Here is a 23,798-nt window from a genome sequence, read left to right on the forward strand (position 1 = left end):
TTGGTTTAGCAGGAATGTAAGATTACCGTGTTTGGTTAAAGGAATAAAAGATTATTGGAATGTCTATTTGACCAAATTGTCCTTATTATATATTTGTTTTTTAACAAGTTGGAAAATATTTATATATTTTCTTTAAAAAAATTAAATTTATAAAATTTATTTTACAAAATTGAAAATATAAAAAGGTTTAATGAAAGGGTAAAATTTTATTTTAACCCCTGAACTTCATATAAAATTTTAATTATAGACTTTTTTTTTTGTAAATCTAAAATAATTTAAAGATAAATTTGTAATTTAACCTTCGTAGAATTTTTATTATTCAATGACAGAAAAATGATATTTAAAAAAAATTAAGGGCATTTTAGTCCAAAACTCTGAGAATTCAATAATACCTAAGGAAATGGAGGTAATGACATTCCCGGTAATATATTCTAAAAAAGCCACTATTGGTAATCTTACATTACCGGGAATGAGATTCCCGGACTAACCAAACGAGGGAATGTGGATTTCATTCCCATGAGAATCCTACATTCCCCCATCCAAACACCCCCTTATATTTTCTTTTTTATCCTTGTATCTCACTCTTTTATACCTATCAAAACAAATCTGTCAAATTTATCAATCACTTTTTAAGGATAATTTTATCATTTTTCTTAATCAAATATATCTCATAAAACTATATACATAATCAATATCATACATAAATAATGAGACAAAGGGAGTAATAAACACTCGTACATTCACATCTTACCCAAAATTCGAGATTTCCAAAAATAACAATTAACAATAATTTCTTATCCGTTAAATTCACTTAGTTCGTTCTACAAATCATAATCTTCAATATTATCGTAATAGTAGTCCTCTTTGTTTGTTTGTTTTTTGACATAATACTGTAACCTTCAGTCTCGCCATTTAATTATATTTTTTTCTAAAAAAAAATCTGCTCCTTAGTCCGTTTTCGAGGAAAGAAAGACTCCAGTCTTGATTCACCTTGTAATATTATTACATTAATTTTTATTAAATTAAACATATATTTTAATTTTTTTATTAATAATAATAATCAAAATTTTAAAAATAAATTGACCGTAAAAATCAATAGATAATAGTATTACTTTATATATCTGATCAGATGTAGCCAACTGAGAAGATGACTGACGCTCACAGCTCTTGCCTGCTTCATTGGACAAAAGAATTTAGACATTATGAATTACCATTGTTATAAAATCACAATCTTTGGTACTATAAAGGGGCAGAAATGATTAACAAACATCTCCAGCCCTCTTCAAGAAGTTCATTTGACCTTCACATTCTTTTCTTAAATCGCAAGTCTAGCATCTTTAACTCTTTTATTTCACCTAGTAGCCCTGGAAACGTCTGTCAAAGTTTATGCCAACGAAGTAGATAAATCGAAACCAAATGGGACAATCGAAACACACAAATGTTGTGATCTAAATTCTCTACGAGTTCCATATATAGATAATGCTAGTACCAGCTTGTCAATATCACTAAATATAGATGCCATATATGCATTCTTGCATATTCAAAACGACAAATTTTACTACATGCAAACTTATTAGGCAGAGATTATCAAAACCGCGACAAGGCAGTCGCCCGAACAAAATGTGATGTCGTATGTACAGAATCATCAGTTTTTTGACTGCGAGGAAAACAACATGCCGTTTAGAAACAATGAAACATTCACAAAAGGTATCAATATATAATATCAACTTCAAACAAATGCAACCGACCTCCATGTTTTTCGAGATTTCCTTCATTTGTTCAGCAAGCTCTTCCCTCTTCTTTGCAGCTGCACGAACCAAAGAAGACGATTTAACATCAGAAGTTCTTTTGTTGGATAATAGAGGGCTAAGTTCATAAACAGTGTGTAGAAAAAGACCATAGTAAGTAACAGATGGAACCAAGCACATACCCATGCTGGAGATATCCTCTATCTTCTTTGATGTCCTCACAGCAAATCTTTGGAATGCCGGACTGAATAAATAAAATGAGACACCAAAGTAAACCCTTACAGAAATCATAGAGCAACGATTAATGCAAGTGAATGAACAACAAACCATGAAACTAGAAGGAAAAAGAACTCGACTTAGATCGTGTAAAACGACAAAACTTTCTGCAGGCTATTAATGAATTAAGATCAAAGAGCGATGCTTTATTCTGTTCATAGGAAATTTTCCAAGGTTTTTTACACTGCACACAGAGACGAGACACATTGTAGGTGGGCATGGGGTCATGCACCCCCCCCCCAAAAAAAAAAAAAACACAAAATTTGATGGTTTAATTAAAATTTAAGCCACCGATAGTTTTGAAACCATTGGAATTAAACCTTGGTCCCACCCAATATTTTCTAGTTTAATTATTTTCAGGATCATGCCAGTTTTACAATTAATTAAATTAAGTCTCGACCCCTATTTTTTTCTGGGTTGATTATTTTTTTGAACCCTGTTCGTTTTGAAGTTAAGAAGCTTAGCACCACACAGTTCAATCTTGACTCCGACCCTAACTGTACAAAACATGTTTAAGATTAACAAGCCTGAATCCTTTTGCTTATGATAAACAAGCTTCAACAAAACATGGACAGACTCAAGCATTTGAAGAGACATACTAAACAAAAAGGCAATAATATTCATTTAAAACAAAGATGGAAGGGGGCTGGTTTTGAGGTAAAAATATTCTCAAACCTCCTCAATCCATAGTGCATGACATGTTGCACTACATATGAAGATACAAATATTAGGATTTAAGAATAGAGTCGCTCTTGCTTCTTGGGAGCGAACCGATGGGAAACAAAGCAGTCCCACCAGCTCGAGAAAGAAGCCTCCACAGGTCGTTAGCTATTCTCAAATCTTCATTACACGTTTGTAATTATAAGAAAATATTGTGAAATTTTTATATTCCTGGAACAAAGAGAAATCCACAAAAAAATATACCTGTTTGCAAGTCTATCAACGACAAGTTCATTGACGACATAAGATATAACTCTGTGCATGAAATTCCCTCCCGCCATGATCAGTTTTCAGAATCTGATAGCAAAAAAAAATATTAAAATCAAAACAAATATCAGATCAAAAAAGGGAATTCAAATAAACCCTAGATTTTTCGTTAATCATATGAAGGTTAAAAATAAAAAGAATTATCTGTAGAGAAAATGTAGAATTTTACCTGCCGATAGGAAATTATGAAGAAGATGGAAAAGGCCACTTAGTTTCTGGATCTTACCCGATTTCTCTCTTCAGGTGGCTATGGGGTTTCGTTTCGTTTTATATTAGGTTGCAAGCCGCAGGAGCAGAGACGCAGAACCAAACGAGTGTTCGTTTTATGTTTGATGGACCGATGGATTTTGTTAAACGGGCCAGAAAACTTGGTTGCCTAACCGAGAAGACCTCAAACTCTCTCGACTTTTCTATTTTTTAGATATATTACGTGTTTAGTATTAAACAATTAATTTTGGTCTGTGTTAGTACATAAATTTTTATTTTTTTTAAAAATATACCTTAGGTTTAGTTTTAGTTTCATTTTAGTACATCCATTCAAAATTTAACATTAAGTTTTGAAACAAATTGAAAGTTTATGTACTAAAACGGATCAAGACTGATAGTTTAGGTAAAAAAAATTAAATTTTCAATGGTATGATATTAAATGAAACAAAAACTAAATGTTAGGTGTGATTTTAAAAAAAGGAAGTTTAAATACTAAACTAGACTAAAATTAATAGTTTAGATGCTAAATGAATAGTTTATCCCTATTTTGCACATTGTCTGGTTGAATTTATTGGAACCTAATTTCAGCGGTGTATTTTTTTCTCTAAGAAATTGGTTAAATCTAATAAGAGAAATTATTAAATTAAAATATTTTTTTATCAATTATTAATTTATCTAATAAGATGAAATGTTAAATCTTTTTAACAATATTTATTGTTCGAATTTTGATATTATGATTAAAATTAAATTAGAATGGAAAATTAATCTTTGTAATGTGTTTGAAATATTTAATCCAAATTGATTGGCTAATAAATTAGATAGTCATAGTTATAAAAAATATAAATATTTATATATATATATAATAAAACACAATATTTAACTTTTTAAAATTAAAAAACATTATTAATTTTGTTTGTGAAATAAAAAAAATACATAATGCCCAGTACTTGGGGGCTGTTTGTTTACTTCAGAATGATTAAGCGATGAATGATTTAAATGCTGAATAATTCAGAGGCTCTGAATGTGACATGATGCTTGATAATGGTTCTGAATCATTCAGAATGTACTTCTGTGCTGAATCATTCAGCACTGTTTTGCTGAATCAGTCAGCACTGAATCATTCAGAGGTACGAAACAAACGCGCTGAATGCTGAACAATTCATCATTCAATGCTGAATAATTCCATTAAAAGGCAAACAAACAACCCCTTAATTTTATTTGAGTGTAAAGTTATGATGTGTTAAGAACAATCATGATATTTTGCAAGTACAATTGAATTGAGTGTAGTTAGAGACATTCAAGCCTTGAAATAGAGATGGGAATTTATGTACTTTTACCTTTTTTTTTTCTTTTAATAAGGTTTTACTTTGATTAATTTGGACAGATTCAAATCATATATTTGATTTTGGTGAATGAGTATCCAAACAAAAATTTTCTGCATACACAAGACTTCGAACTTGATATATTTCTTAACGATATCAAGTTAGTTATCACTTGAACCAATCCGTTGGTTATGTACTTATACAATTAGCCTATAAATTGTTATGCATATTATTATCATATGATTTTATTATTGTTATTATATTAAGATTTTACAATAAATATTAATATTTTATTTATTCACACATATTTCTTTCAAATATATTAGAATCTACTTACACTTTTTTAGGATCGTTAGATTGAGGAAAATCACACACTAAGATTAACTCATTACATTTTTTTCTCAATTAATATCTTCTCATTTTCCACTGTTAATCCAAACATTTAATTGCTCTCATCCAGCGGTCCTAAAAACGTAAAACTAAAAGAGTTTTGCACGATGTAATTAGATCATACCCTATATATATATATATTCAAAAATATATGACATGATTGACCCAGTCTATCGATCCGTCGATCAGAACCTAAAAAATAGGCAATTCTCTAAAAATTACCTAACCGGGTCTGGTACCCGACCTATGATTTTTCTCGGATAGTTAGGTCAGATCTAGACCAAAATTTTTTATAACCGGATATCCGACCTGACCCGATAATTTTAATATATATATAATTTAAATTATATTTTTATTTTAGGTTCTTAATACTTTTACCTTAAAATTAAATTTAAATACTTAAAATTTTCAAAAAAATTATCAATTTGTCAATATAAGATTCAAAAGAATAAATCACGATCGATATTAATATTTTTAATGTTTCCTTTTGGAAATAAACTTTTTTTATTAGTTTAGGGTAAGTGCAAGACAATATCTGTTCAAAAGCTACTCTCAATCATTTGACATTGAATGCTTATCACCCCTAACATTCTTAGTGCTCAAACCTGTGACTTCTAAGAATAACTACAATTCTTTTATCACTGAGGTCACTCGATTAATATATTTTTAATATCTTTAATGTATTCTTTTTAAACAAACTTTAACATATATATATATATATATATAAAATTTTGATACTGATATGTAAATACAGACCTCGAAAATATATATATATATTTTTAAAATAATTGATGTATGATTATATCTAACCTAAAATGATTGTTGAAGACTACATATTTTAATACACACATAATATTTAAGAAAAATATTTTCTAACCTAAAAGTAACTTTGATATCATTTTTAATCTATTGTTAGTTTTTTAATAATTAAATAATAACATCAGAAAAATAAATCACTCAAAAATTTGTTAATTATATATGCAACATTTCCTTGCAAAAAATTGGTAGATCACTAAAGAATACACAACTTGTAAATACAAATCAAATAACTTTTGAACAAACAAATACATCTTTTACAAATGTGCAAAAAGTAAGTGATTCCAAGTATCTGGAACTCCAGGCAAGCACCAATGGATGCAGTCGGCATATGTCCCTGGTTCTGCCTTTTCCTCGTCGGTCAATAGCTTTCCCCCATTTGCTGTATAGATGGACGAATGTGCATCGACTCTGTACATAGAGAGCTGCGTTATATTAAGAACCGACACCGGAGCTTTCATCTTCTTGATCACGCCGGCCGCCACGCTCATCATCTCCTTGTCGGCGCCGCTTCCCCAGAAGTTCTTGTTCTTCAAAGGCTCTGTTTCGTTGAAGCATCTCAACCCATCTTCTCTGCCCCAATCTTTGCTCCTGCCGGCAAAAATATCTAAGAATGAACAACAATGTAAAAGGAAAAATTGTAGTTTTGGTCCCCTGTACTACGTTTAAAAATTTGAATTTAGTCATGTTGTACCCCTTCCAAATTTCATCGGAAGATTGATCTCCGCATATTATACATTCCTTCGAATTCCTCTTTCGAGAATAAATACTCATATCCCCGAGAGTAAAGATCTCAAGAATTGTACACTCTTCGAGAATTCACGATCTCTTTATATGGTTTCTAACAAGTCTACATGATCTATAGGAATTAAATTTACTACTAGCTCACCATATCAACTACACCAACTAATCTATAAATAGTCATAATAACTCTATACTTGACATCAATATTAAAAATTAATATAAAATTTGTCGATCAAGATCGAAAGAGGGATATTGAACCTCCCTTTCTTTCACTCATCATTCTTGTACTTCCTTATATCTCTCCCCACCTTCTTTCACTCATTATTCTTGTATTTTCTTATAGAGACAATTTCGACATTTTCGGTTGCGTATTTCTTTAGCTGTATATTAAGTTGTTGCACGTAAGACTTCCCGAAGTATTGAATCTCCAGTTTTTAGCATAATAAAGTGACCAAATCCAATTGAACCATTTAAAAGAAAAAGTTGGCGAAAGACAAGAACCGGACTTCGTGTGCAGAGGGGAGATAGTTGTGAAGAAAACTCGTGTCTTGTTGGGATTTATGGTTGAATCGATCCAATTAGCCCACGTCTTCAGACCGATCTTGTAGGCAACCCGTGCATCCAGCTTCTCATAACCTTCTTCACCGTTGGCAAATGAACCCCACCTGTATTATATAATAAACGAGCTTAAACTCGAACGTGAATCCGAGCATATAACTCGTACAAACTAGTTTCGATTATATGAAAATTAATAAGATTTAATTTTTTAAACTTCGAATATCAAATTTCGAATCGGACTTAAACGATTCGGTCTTCGAGGTCGTCCCGGTTCGGTTACGAGTCAGGGAAAGGAGAAGTTACAGTGTTTTGAGCCTAGGGCCAATCATCCACCAAACATAAGTATTGAAGGCAAGGATATCAGCTCCTTCCCAGTCTCTCGAGGAATTGGAAACCGAATCTATTTTTATGATTCTCTTCTTTGGTTCTAAGATACTGAGATCCGTATTGGATTGAACAAGAAATGGTGCCCAGTGGAACTCAATAGTTGCATTATATTCCTGAAAAATAAAAGTAAATGGTTAAGTCGATTTTTTTAAATTCATCTGATCATTTTTCGTGATTATAACTGATTTGATATTGATATTTTAATATAATTATATTTTAATATATATTTTATATAACTCATTATTAATATTTTAATATATAAATTATAAATTTTTATTTATTTTTAAATAATTAAAATTAATTATTAAAATTAATAAATTATTTCTTAAGAGTGTTAGTATTAAATTATTAAAATAACGTAAATACATAATTGAGTAAAGCTCAAGCATTAGTCAGGGTAAAATTATAACTTGCTTCCAAACGCAAAGTTAAAACTGAAAAAGCTAGAAATCCTAGCTTTTGGTGTTGGTTTGAAACTATTGTTTCCATCGTATTTTTTTTTTCAATTTGTACCCGTTTGACATTGATTTTACAATCAAAACATGTTTTTTTTAATTAAAAATGCTTTTAAAAAGCTTTACCAAACAGACATTAAATCAATTAGGGACGATCATAAGTTGGGTTGAGTTTTTAGCTCATCTAACCTAAGCATAAGATTCAAAAATTGATTAGATTTTCTAAGGTAAAATCCCGTACTCGTACTTGACTCGTCACAACACAAATATATATAATTTTCGTTTTTATTGACCTAATTAAAAAAAATAGAGAAAGAGAATAACATTATAATAATTATTTGTAAATATTAAAAGATAAATTATACTATTATTTTTGGTTCGAGTCTAATACTTTCACCCTAAACTAAAATTCGATCCAACTTTATCTTTCGAAAAACCTGACCAAATCCAATTCAATACTAATTTTCACAAAAAAAAACTCCGATCATGTCGGATCAAAACTCGTCAAATTCGGACCAAATTTCCATCCTAAAACCAACCTTTGTACTCTATAAATGGGGTGGGTGAAGCGTGAGCTTCGTGGAAGGCGTAATAATGAAATCAATACCTTGGCTTTGAAGACATTACGAATTCTGCCTCGTTTCATAGATTTGTGTGGGGGAGGAATAGTCCATTCAACCATACAAACCAAAGACTCCCATTGGCTTCTTTGCAGGGAATCCCCCACAAACACCAGCCTCTTTCCCCTAAGCTTTTTAAGTGCAACCTCCGCATCAAATCTACACATAAAAAATGATTAATTGCATCATATATCCTTCTAAGTCACGGTCAACATTTTAAATCGACCTGAATTTCAAAACGTTCTGATTAAATCCTCAATATCATATCAACCGACTTCTTTTGTCAGTCTAGTAATCACATTAAGCCTCAAATGTTGACACCATAGCACGTTTAAAACATATTAATCAAAATGTAAACACATATGTTCATTTTCTCTGTCATATCTTAAGTTTGACACTCAATTTGATAAAATAACAGGTTAATTATGTGTTTAGTACCTAAACTATCAGTTTTCGTTCATTTTAATACCTAAAGTTTCAATTTTTGTTTCATTTTAGTATCCCGTCGTTAATGTTAAGTTTTGAAAAGATTGAAAGTTTAGGTATTAAAACGGACTAAAACTGATAGTTTATATACTAAACACTTTAAGTTTTTAACAACGGGTACTGAAATGATATGAAAAATAAAAGTTAGCTATGATTTTGAAAAAATTGAAAGTTTATGTACTAAAATGGATCAAAACCGATAGTTTAAATACTAAATGTGTAGTTTACCCTAAAATAATATAATATCCATCTCAGTTGGTAGAGCACAAGGTTTTTAACCTTGAGGTCGTGGAATCGAGTCCTACGGAGGGCATTTCATAATTCGGAGGTCTTCTACGAAAGCTGCTTCCAATCTGGTGTTGGAGGCAACCTACTATCTTACCTCCCCTTACCCCATTACATATGGGAACAAGGAACATCCACTTATGCTAATATTTTGGAGATGTAGAATGCAACTAACTTATATAACACAACTTTGCTTACTTGGGCAAGTAGCAGTCATCCGGCCGCCATTCCCAATGACGGTAATCAAACTCAAGCTGACCATTTTTCTCACAGGAAAATTGTCTCTCGACGTACGGACAACTCGTATCCGTGTACAATGGCTTGATGGAAAGGTTGAACACCCACTTCCCTCGAGTAATATCGCATTCGTCAGGCTCGAACTCGAACCTGTCGTCGAGGTCGGGATTTTTCTCGATTCTCTCTGCAAACATATCCAACAAGAAATACTTTAGATATTTAAATGAAAAAGATAGTATAATTTAAGTGCTTATTTATCGAATCGCTTACTAGGCTTTACAACAGCACTTCTTCTCGCACAGGATCCAGCTTTGAGAATAGAATTTGAAGAGAGAAAGCTTAGTCTTTCTGTATATAAGAGAGCAAGGAACACAAAACTGCAGAGTGAAGCTGTGATAATAGAGAGAGGTATCTTTCCTCTGTATGATTTCATTTTCTTCACGACTGTTGAAGAAGATGGTGCCACGAAGCTCATGTTTAGAGAGAGAAAAGCTGAGAAAATTTGAGAGCCAGTGCTACAACAGTATGATGACAACCTATTTTTTATTTCCCTTTTTATAGTCTTTTCTTGAGTAAGAGTAAAGCTAAAGCTATGGTTATGGGCTTTATCATCTTCTGTTTAGCAGTATATAATGGAAGGTAGGGAGTAAGTTAAGAGGCTAACATCTCTGTTTTCATCCTTGCTGTGGAAGTTACATCTTTTTTGTTAACTTGTCTCGGAGGAAGGGTTTAGGGTTTTAAATATGGGTGAAAATAAATCGGGTTTAAATGAACAAAATTGTGTGATTGTATTTTTATTCGTTTGTTTAATTTTAGATGTGTTTATATTCCGTTTGCATCTGTTTAAATTTCGATATCGTATTCGGGTTCGTTTGTTTATTTTTGAAGATGTTGGTGTTTTGTTTGTTTAAGGTTTCTAAACATGCTCGTTTAAGGTTTGCAAATATTTTCGTTTAGTGTTTGAGAACATATTCTCCAAAATGAAGGAACTACATTATTAGTCTTTAAACTCCTTTAGGTTTCACAGTTTGAACTCAAAAGTCTATGTGTTCAATTTACTCTCTATCTTCACCAATTTTTAAAATATAAAAAATAAAAGAAAAAAGAGAACCGGATAAACGAGCTTATAAACAAGTTGATAAACAAGTTTATAAACCAATTTTCAAACAAGTTTGTTTGTGAATATAAACGAACCAAACATGCATATGTTCATATTCGTTCGCTTATTAAATGAACATAAACATTTTGTTCATACTTATTTATTTAGCTTAATAAATGAACGATTCACGAACAATTTATTGAACGTTATGTTCATTTACACCCCTAATTTTAAACCGATTCTAGATAGTAGCAGGTGGAAGTTACCAATCGCATGGTGTTCCCTGCCACGAGGGAGAAGGCTGATATGGACTGATGTCCTTGCAGAATGCTTTATGGTTCCCATGTGTTCAATTATGTATCAAACGAACCAAAAATGCTTTCAAGGTGGAGAGTCGAGCTCTTAACTTTATTGCTTTAATTCCCTTGAGGAGTAATCTTTATTCATTTACGGTACACAATCGGCAACGCTTCTCTAATTTGCAGATTAAATGAGCCCTTGAAGTGCTTCAACAAAAACATTAACACCATGTTGTTTATGCTCCTGCACGACGAGTTAGGGACATTGAGTTGTAGGACATTATTTGATGAGTTGGGCAATCTGTTCTCAATGACGGATTAAGAAATTTTTCTTAAGAGCGGATATACATGTATTGATAATACGAAAGTTTTATATATAGATAGATAAAATTTTAATGTGAACACGATCTGTGAAATAAATAACTAACAAAAAAATTAAAATAAAAAAAATTAAAAAATGAATTTGAGAGAAAGGGCTTGAGCTTGTACAAAGCTTTAACTAGTTTACCTAAATTGTCAATTGTTACAGAGTATTTAAACATTCATTATTTACTTGTAATTAATGATCACAATTTAATTCATATTCGACGGGTTTAAACCAAAGCAAATTAAGTTCTTTGAACTTAGGACTCTTGGGATACTAAGCATATATTCAACCATTGAGCTAAAACCAATGCTTGATCTAAAATTGACAACATGATGTATATATTTTGTATTTCAGTGTATAAAAAATAGAGTTAGGATCTACTTACACAATGTAAAATTAATTAGTTTTACATAGAATTAGGATCATTGGATGAGTGAAAATAGATGGTTGAGATTGACTCTTTTTTTTTCCAGTGAATATCTTTATATTTCCAACTTTTGATCTCATCCATATATTTTTACTCACCAACGATCTTAAATTTGTGTAAAACTAAAATAGTTTTACAATCTGTAATAGGAACTTATCTCTAAAAAATAATTTTTATATTAACTTATTAAATATAATTTATCATTAACTTAAGTTAAAAATATATTTTTTATGTTAAAATATTTTGAGGTTAAGATAAGAATAAAATATATTTAATAATTTAAAATAATGATATAATATATATAATAAATTAAGATAAAATATATATTTTTTATATAAAAATATATACTGAAAAGTTAAAATAATAATAAAATATATTTTTAAAAGTTTAAATGAGAATAAAATATATATTTTTATATTAAATTAAAATATTTTTAAAGTAAGTTAATAATAACATTATTTAATAAATTAATATAAAAATGTTTTTTTAAAGTTAATATAAATAAAATATTATGAATTTAAGTTAAATATTTATACACTAAAATACAAAATATATTATCTTTTTAAATCTCATCATTCAAAATCAAGCTTTGTAATATATCCACATTTAATATTTATTGATTTTTTTCTGTCTTAGTTGTATATAAGATTTTTTATTAACAAAACAATAAAAATAATGTGTTTGACAAAATTTATTTTTTATGTTTATCAATGTAATATAAATTAATTATTTAAAGTAATAGAATACACTCTCATTTTATAGGGGTCTATTTTAAATTTTTATTTAGGCTCTAAAAAAATATTCGAAACCACCCTACAAATATATTAAATATTAAATTTCGATCAAACATAAAAAACTAAAATTAAACTAAAGGGGGTTATTGTAATTTTATTGCAAAAATAAGTTGAGCCACTGAATTTTACCATCAAAATTTTATTATTGCCTTGAAAGGGGGTGAGATATGTCATTTTAATAAATTCCAGGTGTATTAAACAATGAAAGCATCATTGTAAGTTGTTCCTCTTACAGCCGGGTCTACTTTATTACTGCCCCCACGTCAAGACAAAGATCTCATAAGATAAGATCATACAAGTAATAAATAAAGGTATCCTATATATTATATTTTATTATAAAATTTTAGGTCTAATTTCTCTCAGCCCCTATTGTTAAGATTCGAAGAAGCTTGATTGTACAACTAAATGGTTTTGTCGAGAGATAGTGAATTGGTTATGCACAATAATTTATAGTGGTTCAATTCTTTTAATGAAGTCTACATTTACTATTTACGCTCCTCGCTTAAGATTTTTCGACAAATCCTCTAATTTATTATTTCTTTTTTAAGGATAAAGAGATAATCTTTACACTCTCTAATTTTTTAAAGGCTAAACTAGAACCAAAATTCTTTTATAAAAGGATAAAAGAAATAAATAATAAAACATCTATAAAGTAGGGTGTTTACAAAATTAAGCTTACTAAAAACATAACTATTTACAAGAGAAAGGAAAAAAAGAGTGAAAAATTTCTCTTTTGTGTTTGATTTCTTGGATGGGTGTTCTAACCCTTATTTAAGTGTCTTGAACTTGTATTTAGATGTTGGAATGTGTTTGTGATTGTTTCTAGCCGTTGGGGATGATTTGGAGTCGTTGAGATGAAATTTCGTGCAAAATAAAACTGCTCAGAACAGAGGGTATTAGTACTCCTAGATATTCTCTTACCTTTGATATCAGTACCACATGAACAATATCAATACTGTTCATATAATATCGATGCTGTAAGAACAGATCGATACGTCATTCCTGAAAAATTGTTTTTGCTCAAATTCTAATTTATTCGTACGTCATTCCTGAAAAATTGTTTTTGCTCAAATTCTAATTTATTGGACTTTAAATTATTTTTGAAAAACTTTGAATAAATTCAATCAAGTCTAAAAACATTTTGCCTTAATTTGTTATATCAAAATATAATAAAACATGATTCAACAATCTCCCTCTTTTTGATATAACAAAACATTCAAAAAATCGTTTTTGACAAAACTCCCCCTTAATAAAACATTTAATGAAAAATAGACATATTTTGGAAAACATTAAAACTTTTCCTTTTTCATTCTTGAAATTGAATTTTTCAAATCATACTTATCTCCCTTTTTGTTATATAAAAAATAATTCAAATTTAAGGTTCAAAAATAATAATAGAGAGTAAGTGGTAAATTTTACAATTAAAAACATTTGGAAAATCAAAAGCTCGCCCTTAATAAAAACATTTCAAACAAAAATTTGACTTGTAAAAGCTTGACACCAAAAAAAAAAAAAAAACTTCAACAAAGATGAACAAACATGTTAGCAACACATGAAATTCAATATATCCAAGTCTAATATACTTTATGTAATATCAATTGTTGTAATTAAATGCATATGCATAAAGTTATCCAAAAATGTTATGCATTTGAAAAATTGATATCAGTTGTTAGAGAGATATCATTTACATTCAAAATCAAATTTGACCAAAACTCATTATGATAAACTAAAAATTATGAAAAATCATTAAAACTTTAAAATGTTCATCATAACACACTTTTCAACATACATGAGATAGAAAATATAAAATCATTTAAAATCAAAACTCATGCATGCTTAAGCTAAATGAGCAATCAATTAATTAAAATAAAAACATTAAGCTTAGAGGTTACCCTTTCCTTTTCAAGTGTGGCTAAAGCATTTGAATAACATCACTTTCATTACCATTGCTCCCACACATCTACAAGAGACATTTAAGTAGATTTTTGGTTCCAAATTGTTTTGGATTCTTAAACGTTAGTTTCAATGCCCTTTGTTCCTTTTAGAACCCATACTTGTTTAATTTTAAAAGATTTTATTTTCTTTATAGGACAAGTATGTTCCAAATGACCGTGAAAATGACAATGTGAGCATTTGTTATTTTTAAACATAATGAGTTGTTTTTAGAAATTAATTCTTTTTCTTTTGTTAAACTTTTAAGATTAGCTTTCAAGCTTAACTTTCAAATCAAAATTTTCTTTTTCTAAATCATTGATTTTTATTTTTGAAAGCTCTAAATCGTTTTCAAAGTTTCATTTTGATTTTCAAAATCAACATTTGCTTTCAGAAGAAAATCATTTTCAACTTTAAATTTTGAAATTAATTCATTATATTTGAAATTCATGGTCTCAAATTCCAAATACAACTCATCATAGGCATCTTGTAACTCTTTAAATGAATAAGAATTTAAATCACAAGAGTTAGAGGATACCTTAGACTCTTCAAGAGCCATTGAGCACACTTCTTTCTTGTTTCCATGGATCTCCTCGAGCTTATTTTAAAGCTCCTATGCATTTGAACACGAAGAAAATCCTTCATAGATATCGGGACCAAATGCACAAAACAACATGTGCATGACCTTTGCATTGAGTTGAGATTTTCTTCCGTTCTTGGTCACTCCACTTCTTTGTCTTCTTCCTTGACGAAGAGTAACAGTTCTCGATCATCTCCCATGCATCAATATCATTGAACTGGATGAATATTCATTAATTTCTTCCAATGGCCTAAACTTTCAATCCTTCCTTTTGCTTGCCACCATGATTTTTGTTGGTCCACGTGTTGGACTGGATTTGATTATCTCAGTCCTTCCTTTGCTTGACCTCTTTCTCCCCCAACTCATTTACAATATAATCACTTCACAGCTCACAAGAAAACATTGGTTAAATGAAGATGTTAGCAATCCCAAAACCCAACCAAATGAGCAGAGGATCAAAAGATTTATCATTTGCAGGACAAAGTGATTCATCATGCTTCTGAAATCTCTCCATCTTTCCATATATGCACATGTTGCTATGGCAATTATGTGACTCAACATAGCAATACCATTAAAGCCATGGATGTTGCTGCAAGTAAGCTGCAAACAAGTTAAATATCCAGGCAATGCCTGCACCTGCATACTTTTCCATGGTGGTAAATCATGTTTTATATGAACAATGCAAAATATCCATCACCATGTAATAATTACCATAATTTCTACCCAGTGAATGGAAATTAAATACCAACCAATTGGCAGCTGTAGAAAAAAGTTTATGGGAAACTGTTCTCACCAAGAACAAATAAAGACTTCCTTTTAAGAGAATATTGCTAGTTGTTAATTTTCTATAAACAAATATGAAATATCTACTATCACTACAAAAAATGCATTTTGGGACAATGGTGTGTCTTATGTTAAATGTTTGGCATGATGTTAAAATTAGCCCTCTAATATTTATTAAAACAGTCATTTTGGTCTTTATTTCCTTGTTTTTAATATTTTGGCACTTAATGTTTTGTTTTAGGGTAAAAATGCCCCTACCTTAGAGTGTTAATCATGTGTTAACTAACAATTTATATCTATAGAGGGTCCCCCAAAATGAAACATTGGGCCAAAATGCTCCAAAAAAAAAGAATAGAATCAAAATTAAAATGACTATTTTAATAATCGCCTGAGCTAATTTTGACATTATGCCTAAATATTTTTAGAGTATGACATTCTTTTGAGGACTTCAGGCCATGTGTCCTCCATCAAAATTGGTTCAAATGAGAGTGTATCTAGCAATGGTCAGTGGTAGATCTAAAAATTTAAAAATAGAAGTACAAAATAACGTGTATACACTTGATCCTCTATGAAACTTAGTGCATCCGCCCGTGATCTATATTATGTCAAATCTCTACGTGAACTAATTGTCTTAGGTCAATTCATCTGGGATCAATTAGAAAAAGACATTTTGGCTTCTGGGATTGCCCCAAAGGTGATTTCAGTCTCTAATTCTTATTGGACACTATGCAATAAGGATCTTGAATCAGTTTGACCATTTTTTTCCTCATGTGATGTGGCTTGGAGTATTTGAATGCAATTTTGCTCATTATGGAAGGAAGCTCTTCTTCTCAAAGGTTGGATAGGTGACTGAACGTACTTTCAAACAGTTGCATGCTTGTCAACATTTTGTTTGTGAGAACTCCATTACTGTCTAATGAAAACTCATCATAGTCGGTGGAAGAGACAGAGTAGGACGATATCGATCTCTTCAAGCATTTCCGACCATTTACGATATCGATGTCTATTAAGCTGGTGGTACCTGTTGATTCAAAGCAAGAAATGCTAAGCAGGATGAATATGTAAGAAATTGTCCTATGATGCACCCCTTTAACTTCCGCGCATAAAACCTGAAGCAGTATGTAGCAAAAAGGAAAATATTAAGAAACGGAGATGCAAGGTATCGATTCCCCATACCTCTCGCATGCTAAGCGAGTTCTCTGCAATCTGAGCTACATCCCCAGTTGATATGTTCGAACATTATTGTTGTAACATTCCAAAGTTAAAAAGTTTTTTGTCCAAAGCTGTCAAAACATTTAACTATTTTTGAACCAAAATCCTCTACATTTTTTGCTTGCCACCATTTGTGTGGTCCACAAGTTACTGAATTTGTTTATCTCACCATTTGGGGGGGTGAGGAAAAGAGAACATTGGTTAAATGAAGATACTAACAATCTCAAAACCCAACCAAATAAGCAAAGAGGTTCCAGGATCAAAGTTTTATAATTTGCATAGCAAAAATGATCCATGCTTCTGATATTTCACCATCTTTCCGTGAACATGTTGCCCGGAGCAAAGGACACATAGGTTATGGTGTTGCTATTTTAATTTGCAATAGCTATGGAAATGTTGTGAGTCAACAAAGCAATAACAAACGAGCTAGCCAAAGAAGCTATCTCTATAAATAGAGACCTTCTGAATTATGTGGGATAATCCTGCAATCTCCCGACCCGGCGCCCTCACCTGTTCTCTTCCCAGCGTGCTTTTACATTGCCTCTAGTGGTGTAGGTATGTTGGATCCCTTCATGTTAATGGGATGCAGTTTATTAAGCTGGTACCTGTCTATTCAAAGCAAGAAATGCTAAGCACGATGAGTACCTAAGCAATTGTCCTACGATGCACCAATTAAGCACCAAGGAATATTATAAACTGTACAAGTTGTATACCTATTCCAATAAATAAAGTGAATGATTTAAGCATGGGATGGATCATGCTGATAACCATCAATATCAATTTCTCGTACCTCTCACATGCTAAGCGAGCGCTCTACCATCTGAGCTACATAACCAGTTAGCCGATTCAGATCAATAGTTATTATTTAATAGAAACTCTCGAAAAATCCAAAATTCCAACCTCGCCAAAAGCGTCATAAATGCATTATGCAACGAGTTTATTTGAAAATCCACGCAATCACATCCTAACAGCTATCCAACAAAGTCATCACTTTCACATCCTTGATAGTTATTTGTTAGTACAACTATTATAATCTTGAAGTCATATATTTATTTTTATTCTACAAAATTTACCACTAACATTTTATAATTTTTTTAATAATTTGAAATTATTATAATATTTATTCATAATAGTTTTTAGCTCTTCACAACACATATTTTTGTAGGTATGCTTGAACTCGAAACCTCTAAAAGAACAACACTTTCCTCTGTGAGTAAGACCATTCATTCCTCAATGGGTTCAAAGGAAGAAAGCATAACTAAACTATATGCAACATTGATTATAAATTTTATATAATACGAATAGATTATGCAACATTCCTCAATGGGTCCTGGTTTCATCTTTTGCAAAACTGTTCTCCCTTGAGATACATGAAAAACTAAGGCTGTAGGGAAGTAAAAATGAAAGAAGAAGGAAGAATGGAGGTGTAAGGATATTGGCATGCTAAGCAAGCGTTCTGCCATCCAAGTCCCATGATGAAATGTTAAATCAGAGTCTATGGTCCAACGCCATCAAACCATTTCAAGTATTTTCGGGTAAAAGCGTAAGAGAAAAAACTACAATGACGAAAATACAACAGCCAAGAAACTGGACGGGATGGCCAACGTTGATGTGTCTATTTTCTGAGCCTGGCGGCTCCTCCGTTGCTTCAGATGGGTAGGAACTTCAAAAAGCCATTCGGAAGTTTGAAGCAGAACAAGTGAAAAAAGGTGTGGAGATGAGGGGTATCGGTCCCCGTACCTCTCGCATGCTAAGCGAGTGCTCTACCATCCGAGCTACATCCCCAATTAAAATATTTCACCAGTACCTTATTTTAGCTCCAAAAGACAAAGACTATCGTTCAAACATTCCTGGTATTTTTTGGGTTTGAAGTGAACAAAAGAACAAACTAAACTGTAAACTTGCTACAATGCTCAACTGCTGTACAATCATCCTGTGACCCCCTGCTCAACTATGCCATTGATCAAGTTGGAAAAAAAAGTTCCCTAATTCCCTGATAAATGTGGAGACACAAAGTTCATGGACCAAATCGAAAGAAGTTATTAAGTTAAAGGACTAGATACCGCTTTATCCCAAACTGATAATGTGGGATTCAATGGTCAAATCGTTCGAATGAGCAAGTAGAGTACGTACTTGTAACTGTAAACCGATATTTTTTTTTCTGTCGTTGAATAATCAAAATTTTACGAAAATTAAATTATAAATTTATCCTTATATTATTTTAGATTTATAAAAAAAAATCTATAATTATAATTTTATATGAAGTTCAGGGATTAAAATAAATTTTACCATTTCATTAAACATATTTTTCTTTTCAATTTTGTAAAAAAAATTATATAAATTTTATGAATTTAAATTTTTTAAAGAAAATATATAAATTAATTATAGTAATATTATAGTAGAATTCAACTTGTTAAAAAAAATATAATAAGGACAGTTTGGTAAAATATACATTAAAATAATCTTTTATTCATTTAATCAAACACGATAATCTTACATTCTTATTAAACCAACCAAACACAAAATACAACATTCTCAGTAATTATATTCTCTGGTAATCTTTTATTCTCACTGGTAATCTTACATTCCGTAAACCAAACGCACCACCCTAAAGCATAATAGTTATAATGATTTTCAAGGTCATTGCGTAAACAATCGTATCTATTATTTAAAAACATAATTATTTTTAGGAAATCTATATCACACAATAACCTCCGTAGCAGTGACCACAACTTAGATATGAGTGTGCGAGTGCTTATAGTGTGTGATTGAAGTACATGTTTCTGTGATTTGCAATCTTGTTCAGGCAGCAGCATTCTTGTTTTCTGCTGCATTGTTAAGGTCTTGTTGATCATTAAGGTTATCGACGAAATCTTTCCGGCCTTTAAGAAAAACAACTTCCTTCTAATACTAGACAAAGTCGACCTGCTCGAGGAAAATATCGAGCAGATTCGCCTCACTCGATGCGAATCGTTCCGTATCACCATAACAACAACTGCATGCAGCAATCCATATGTGTATGATGGAATTCATATGATGATTAAGCAAACATAAAAACAAAAGGCAAATATTTAGGATGGGGTGGAGCCTGCTTCAACTGAAGAAACAAAACCCAGATATTATTTACCACCCGTGTCTACTTCTCACATGACAAAATTTTGAGCAGCGGCTCTGCTATTTTTGGCACTTTCCTATGCTTGAAACATTACCAAGAACAAAGAGTTTATTGTAAAACTGTCCTTATCAATAACAAAGACTGAATAAAAAAGGTCTTCTTTTAAGAGAATATCTATCCATTTAACTTTTGGAGGTGTTTTCCCCTGGATTTTTCTTAAATTTTGAAGCTGTGGGTAAGTAAAAAAGAGAAAGAAAATGGAAAAAAGATGGAGATGCGGAGTATCGATCCCCATACCTCTCACGCGAGCGTTCTACCATCTAAAAGTCAATCTTCAAAATAAATATATCAACCTACGCATATTTAACATAAGTAAACGAATCCAACATTCTAAAGTCGACAAAAGAGTGTCATATATCATGCAACGAGTTTATATGAAAGTTATTGCAATCACATGGCTCGGCAATCACATCCTAACAGCTGTTCAATAAAGTCATTATTTTCACATGTTTGAACTGCAGAGTTTGGGCTAACGAGAAGGCTAATTGCAGAAGATAAACACCCAGGATGGCCACGACAAGTCACCCAACAGCAAGGATGACGCTTTTACCCAAAATCACCCAAATAATCAATAATTACATGTCAAGTATTCATTGACTAAATTTTACCAATTTAATACCCATTATTGACATGGAGGAAGGCGCAGATCATCAAGTGCACCTTCCCTGGGTTTTCGTGTGAGCTGGCGCTACACGGGTAAAGCACAGACCACCATCCGCACATTCCCTAAGTTTTCGTCCGAACTTACGTCACACGATAAAAACGTGGTTCATCATTTGCATCTTTATGGGAAACCTGACACCCGGAGATTCGTGCATTTCATTATTCACCTTGAATTATTGGGTACTTCATTATTATCCGAGGTTCGATGACTCACCCATCCCCCTCCCCTATAAATACCCCGGAATGCAAACATCAAACCACAACAAAATTACTTTCACATTATTCCTTCTATTAATTCGTTTTATCAAGCTAAGTAGATTTTGTTATTCTTAAAAGGTAAAATTATTTTTTATTATATTATATTTATTTATTTGACTAATGTTTTTGTACTAATTATGTTGTATTACTTTTTACGGTTGTAAAATGGAAGGTGAGATCAACTCTCGAGACATTTTACCGATACGGTAACAATATTAAATTGTGTTATTTAATTTACTGTGTTTTTTTATAAAAAAATAGCATTAGTTTATATTTTAATTCGTATACTATTTATTTAATTAGCCGAATTTCAACTATTGTTTTTGCAGATATAAAAATCTAAAAATGAGGTGTATTTCAGGTATTGTTTACTATGATGGAGAAATTCGAGAAGATTAAATCGGTGTTATCTTCGCATCAAATTTTTCCATCAGAATATCCTTCAAGAGAAATATCACTCTTGAGAATATGATCACTAAAATTTCAAGGAATGTTCATGTTGGAAGTACTAGAAAATTGTCCTCACATCGGTACAAATTTCCAACAACAGTATTTCCGTTAACTTATACAGCGTTCGAACTCTCCAACGATGACGATGTTTCTATGATGATTGATTCTCAGAATCAAAATTTAAACCTGATACACAAATGTATGCCACATTTGTTGAAGTGGCCGCGGTTCGTGGTATGTCATTATGCTCCTACTATGGGCTGGCTCAACAAGCTGATCAAGTTGACAACCCAACTCAAGTAATGTGTAATGATTTTAACTTGTTAATGGGAAATCTAAATCCTAGTATCATCCCATCAAGTTCAATGGGGAGACATTCATCAGCAACTTATTACGATCTCTATCGAGGTGGTTCTACGAACAATTTGTATGGCAACATCGCTTTCAGTTCAATGGGAAAATATTCATCTACCAATTTTTTTGACTTGAATATGAGGATTCCCTCGACACAACAATCTGTTAAGTGCCCAATTGACAAGTTGTCTTCAAGTTCTAGGGGAGACATTCAAGTGCGATCTTCTTCGACCTCAATGTTAATATGCTTGCGACACAATACTCAGTTCAAAACCCGTATGACACAATCCCTTTGTTCGTAAATTGTGATTACTATATATGGATGCGGAAATATGTGAAAGTATATACAATCGAACAAGTAATATAATGATGAGTGAGTATCGTATCCACAGGGATTGGAGAGATCTTGAGTAAATTTTTTGCACTATTCTAAAGTAACTAAGTATAGCTAATGATATTCACAAATGAGAATGTTATGGCAAAATGGATAGAGATACCGTGACAAATTAAATTGTGTTTAGTGCAAACAAATAGAAATGCAAAGGCAATATAAAATGTAAATATTTGATTTGATTATCAGGACTTTAGACTTCCTCACACGACAAGCTACTATGGGAATGAGTGATAGGAGTTACTTAGGAAATTTAAGTCTACTTCTCAGAATGATCTTACTTCTATGCCTAATCTGCCCGACAGAGTCTACTAGGGTGCCCTACGCTATCTCTAGTAAGGGACTCGACAGAGTGAAGATGTCTTGGCAAAACCGGTTGGCGTAAACCCCTACAGTGATCCTATTGGTCCAGATAACATGATATGTCTCGGCAATACCTTTTTGCGGCAGCATTAACATCTAACCTATCGCTCATGCACAACTCCTTTTAGTCGAATGAAATCCTAGCCTTATCTCTAAAGTGGATTAGTCCTAGTTATTATCTAGAACCCCTTGCTTATATGGTTCCTCCCTAGTTTCTCTTGAACACTAAGAATGTGCTACCTAGACATTCTCTCGAACACTAAGTAATCTCCTAAGGAACGACTACTCTCGTAGCTCCTACAACCTTAAGGCACTAAGCTTCATAAACAAAATAGAATATAACATATAAAAATAATCATTCATTAAAGCAAAACTTAAATATCCAAAATAAACTCCCACCAAATAGTATTAGTTCATGGTGGGGGTTCGAAATAAGCAAGCACAAAGCAAGTTAATTCGTTCATTACAACCCAAACGATAAAATATGAAAGCAAAGAGGAAAGGGAAGGAGGAAAAGCCTTCGACGTGCACTGTCAGAGCTTCCCTCGGCCACCACGGACAATCCCAGCGAACTAGCTCCTCTTGGACGCCTAGAACGCCACTCCCTCTAGCTTGTCAGCGGAGGAATGCCACGACAAAAATGATTGACGGGAAAAAGATAGAAATTTTTCTTCGAATTTTTAGGCTCTTAGCGGCTGTATAAAAATCTCTAAGTCTCGTCAAAAAGTCAGGCTTCATCTCTTATTTATAGGGGAGAATGAACCTAGGGTTTTGTGTTAAAATTACATTAGTACCCTAAAGTTCATTCATTTTATGTGAGAGTCGGTGCAAAGATGGTAATTGGCCCATCCTTTATGGCTTATTGCAGAAATCACGCATAGTCAATGATAGTTGGCTCTTACTAAAAATATCTTATTTGACTTTTTCTGCCTAGAAATGCCGTCCGAGTTGTCGCGGCAATCACATTTTGCTCAGTAGTTTCATCATGTCATGGCAATTCCCTTTTGCTTATCCTTGCTCCCAAATCCTGCACATCATCAAACAAAACACATTCCCCATAAAGCAGCACAGATTACAAAATAAAATGCCGCGACAAACAAAATTCCACCATATGCAACTATATGCTCCTAAAT

At 31.9% G+C, this 23,798-nt stretch overlaps 2 protein-coding genes across 4 annotated transcripts; both read right to left on the reverse strand.

The window, feature by feature from the left end:
- Positions 1–1,444: 1,444 nt before the first annotated feature.
- LOC120137367 lies at positions 1,445–3,342 on the reverse strand. Of its 3 annotated transcripts, none has more exons than XM_039153130.1 (5): positions 3,238–3,342; positions 2,949–3,041; positions 1,931–1,992; positions 1,749–1,807; positions 1,445–1,657 (listed from the first exon to the last, which is right to left on the reverse strand). In XM_039153130.1, the coding sequence occupies exons 2-5, from the start codon at positions 3,023–3,025 to the stop codon at positions 1,646–1,648; spliced, it is 210 nt and encodes a 69-aa protein (XP_039009061.1). In that variant the 5' UTR covers positions 3,026–3,041; positions 3,238–3,342; the 3' UTR covers positions 1,445–1,645. The 3 variants fall into 3 exon arrangements, with proteins under 3 accessions (XP_039009061.1, XP_039009060.1, XP_039009059.1); XM_039153129.1 differs by having other exon boundaries at positions 3,181–3,313; XM_039153128.1 differs by lacking the exon at positions 3,238–3,342 and having other exon boundaries at positions 2,949–3,147.
- Positions 3,343–6,003: 2,661 nt separating this feature from the next.
- On the reverse strand, positions 6,004–10,025 carry LOC120137366 (protein trichome birefringence-like 3). The gene is made up of 6 exons (XM_039153127.1): positions 9,789–10,025; positions 9,480–9,702; positions 8,498–8,669; positions 7,352–7,548; positions 6,997–7,155; positions 6,004–6,337 (listed from the first exon to the last, which is right to left on the reverse strand). Exons 1-6 carry the CDS (start codon positions 9,991–9,993, stop codon positions 6,004–6,006), a joined length of 1,290 nt encoding a protein of 429 aa, XP_039009058.1. The 5' UTR covers positions 9,994–10,025.
- Positions 10,026–23,798: the final 13,773 nt, after the last annotated feature.

Source organism: Hibiscus syriacus, unplaced genomic scaffold, assembly GCF_006381635.1.
Source record: "Hibiscus syriacus cultivar Baekdansim isolate YM2019G1 unplaced genomic scaffold, ASM638163v2 tig00110656_pilon, whole genome shotgun sequence".
NCBI classification, from domain to species: Eukaryota; Viridiplantae; Streptophyta; class Magnoliopsida; order Malvales; family Malvaceae; genus Hibiscus; species Hibiscus syriacus.

Excerpts from the sequence above, each read along its gene's own strand:
- LOC120137367 (XM_039153130.1), bottom strand. The coding sequence starts at position 3,025 with ATGGCGGGAGGGAATTTCATGCACAGAGTTATATCTTATGTCGTCAAT. Across the intron at positions 1,993-2,948 it reads GTTGATAGACTTGCAAACAG|TCCGGCATTCCAAAGATTTG; the intron begins GTATATTTTTTT and ends TTATTTATTCAG. Across the intron at positions 1,808-1,930 it reads AGAGGATATCTCCAGCATGG|CTGCAAAGAAGAGGGAAGAG; the intron begins GTATGTGCTTGG and ends TGGTTCGTGCAG.
- LOC120137366 (XM_039153127.1), bottom strand. The coding sequence starts at position 9,993 with ATGAGCTTCGTGGCACCATCTTCTTCAACAGTCGTGAAGAAAATGAAA. Across the intron at positions 9,703-9,788 it reads AAGTGCTGTTGTAAAGCCTA|AGAGAATCGAGAAAAATCCC; the intron begins GTAAGCGATTCG and ends ATATGTTTGCAG. Across the intron at positions 7,156-7,351 it reads GGCCCTAGGCTCAAAACACT|GTGGGGTTCATTTGCCAACG; the intron begins GTAACTTCTCCT and ends TATATAATACAG.